This window comes from Hippocampus comes, unplaced genomic scaffold, assembly GCF_001891065.2.
Source record: "Hippocampus comes isolate QL1 unplaced genomic scaffold, H_comes_QL1_v1.1 scaffold22, whole genome shotgun sequence".
In the NCBI taxonomy this organism is placed as follows: domain Eukaryota; kingdom Metazoa; phylum Chordata; class Actinopteri; order Syngnathiformes; family Syngnathidae; genus Hippocampus; species Hippocampus comes.
In genome coordinates this window covers 5228751-5230210 of record NW_017806175.1, presented here as the reverse complement: position 1 = coordinate 5230210, position 1460 = coordinate 5228751, and the positions used below count along the sequence as shown (strand labels likewise).

General features: G+C 44.2%; 1 protein-coding gene across 2 annotated transcripts in view; it reads right to left on the bottom strand.

Annotated features, from left to right (window-relative positions):
- Nucleotides 1–573: 573 nt before the first annotated feature.
- plpp3 (phospholipid phosphatase 3) overlaps nucleotides 574–1460 on the bottom strand; it is a 53284-nt gene continuing 52397 nt past the window's right edge. The window contains exon 7 of one of the 2 annotated variants that reach the window (XM_019896860.1): nucleotides 574–1284. In XM_019896860.1, the coding sequence (XP_019752419.1) occupies nucleotides 1156–1284 (129 nt within the window). In that variant the 3' untranslated portion in view covers nucleotides 574–1155. The remainder of the gene's footprint in view (nucleotides 1285–1460) is intronic. The other variant, XM_019896861.1, reaches the window with a different exon arrangement.

Genomic DNA, 1460 nt, shown 5'->3' with positions numbered 1-1460 from the left:
ATCATACAACTCATTCCTATGAAGAAATATTCAAACTCAGAAAACGTACTCTGCTCGGGCTGAAAATGCGTTTAAAGCAATAAAAACTCAAAATGAGTGTCACACCTAAACAAAAGGACTTATGCACACATTTCAACATGTATTTTGTTCAGGTTAATATCCTGAAGCATAAATGAACATTAATTTGATCATACAACTCATTCCCATGAAGAAATATTCAAACTCAGAAAACGTGCTGTGCTGGGGCTGAAAATGCGTTTAAAGCAATAAAAACTCAAAATGAGTCCCCCCCTGGCTTTTAGGCGGGCAGAAGGAACAGCCACACCTCTCGCTTAACACTAGTGACAATATGAGGATATTTTGCTTTGGGATTGAAATTGCAGAGTGAACCTAAAATGCTTTTGTCAAATTAAGTTCACTTGCAAGGGATCTAGTGCATTTTAGGCTTAACCCAAAACGTCAACCATGCCAAATATCCAAACATTTTTGTGGTAATGTAGATGCCGAGGAGGGGGGGGGACATCCGCCCTATTAACGCAACCCTCCCTCCCCGATTTGACCTTAATCTAAAGTAAATGCAACATTCCGAGTTTTAGGCTGCACTGAGCGCGCTCAGTCGAAAGCCCGACGAGCGAGGCCGGCGTGACATTCAAAAACAGCGTCGTTGGGTTTCCGCTTTGACGCGCCAGGCAGCAAGTGGTGATCACGGTCATTGAACTTTGACCAAAAAAGAAAAAAAAGAAAGGACAAACAGTGCTTTAAATTACATTTTTCATCCTTCCCGTCTCTCAGGAAGTTGTTGCTGCCACTCCAAGGCCACAGAGACTCCAAGAGAGTAAACATCGCTAGAATTCCTTCTCTCCCTTTTGCAGGAAGTTTGTTTTGATCTCTTCATTTTCATTATTTTGTCATTTTATTACCTCTTTCAAGCTCCGCCTGTCGTTTTCCAATTTTGTTTTTCTCGGATTTGGTCGTTAACTCCCCACGCCCGCCGACCCCCCCCCGATCCGGAGTGGGGTTCCTCACAGAATGAGAGAGGTTGGAGTTGCGGTTGTTGAGATTGCCCTTTTAACTACATTCTACTGTCCGATGGGAGGTGAGCGGCGACGTGATTGGTCGCAGGAGGACAAGGAAGAGGAGGCGCGGCGGTCTTCCTCACACCATGTTGTGGTGGTTGTTCCTCTCAATGATGTCGGACGAGGGCAGTAGCTCCTTCTTGATGGGTGACGGAGGAGACGGCGCCGCCTTCAGCCTGGGCTTGAACAAGTCGGACACGTAGTACACCTGCCACCGAGACGTGAACGACATAATGAGGAAAAAAAAAAGATCTGAGAAATGATCATCACAATTATTTTGACCAATATTGTAGTCACGATCAATTAATCAAGAGGTCAATTTTCAGCCCAACATGAAATTGTAAATTGTCCATCCATCCATTTTCTACCGCTTATTATATATAT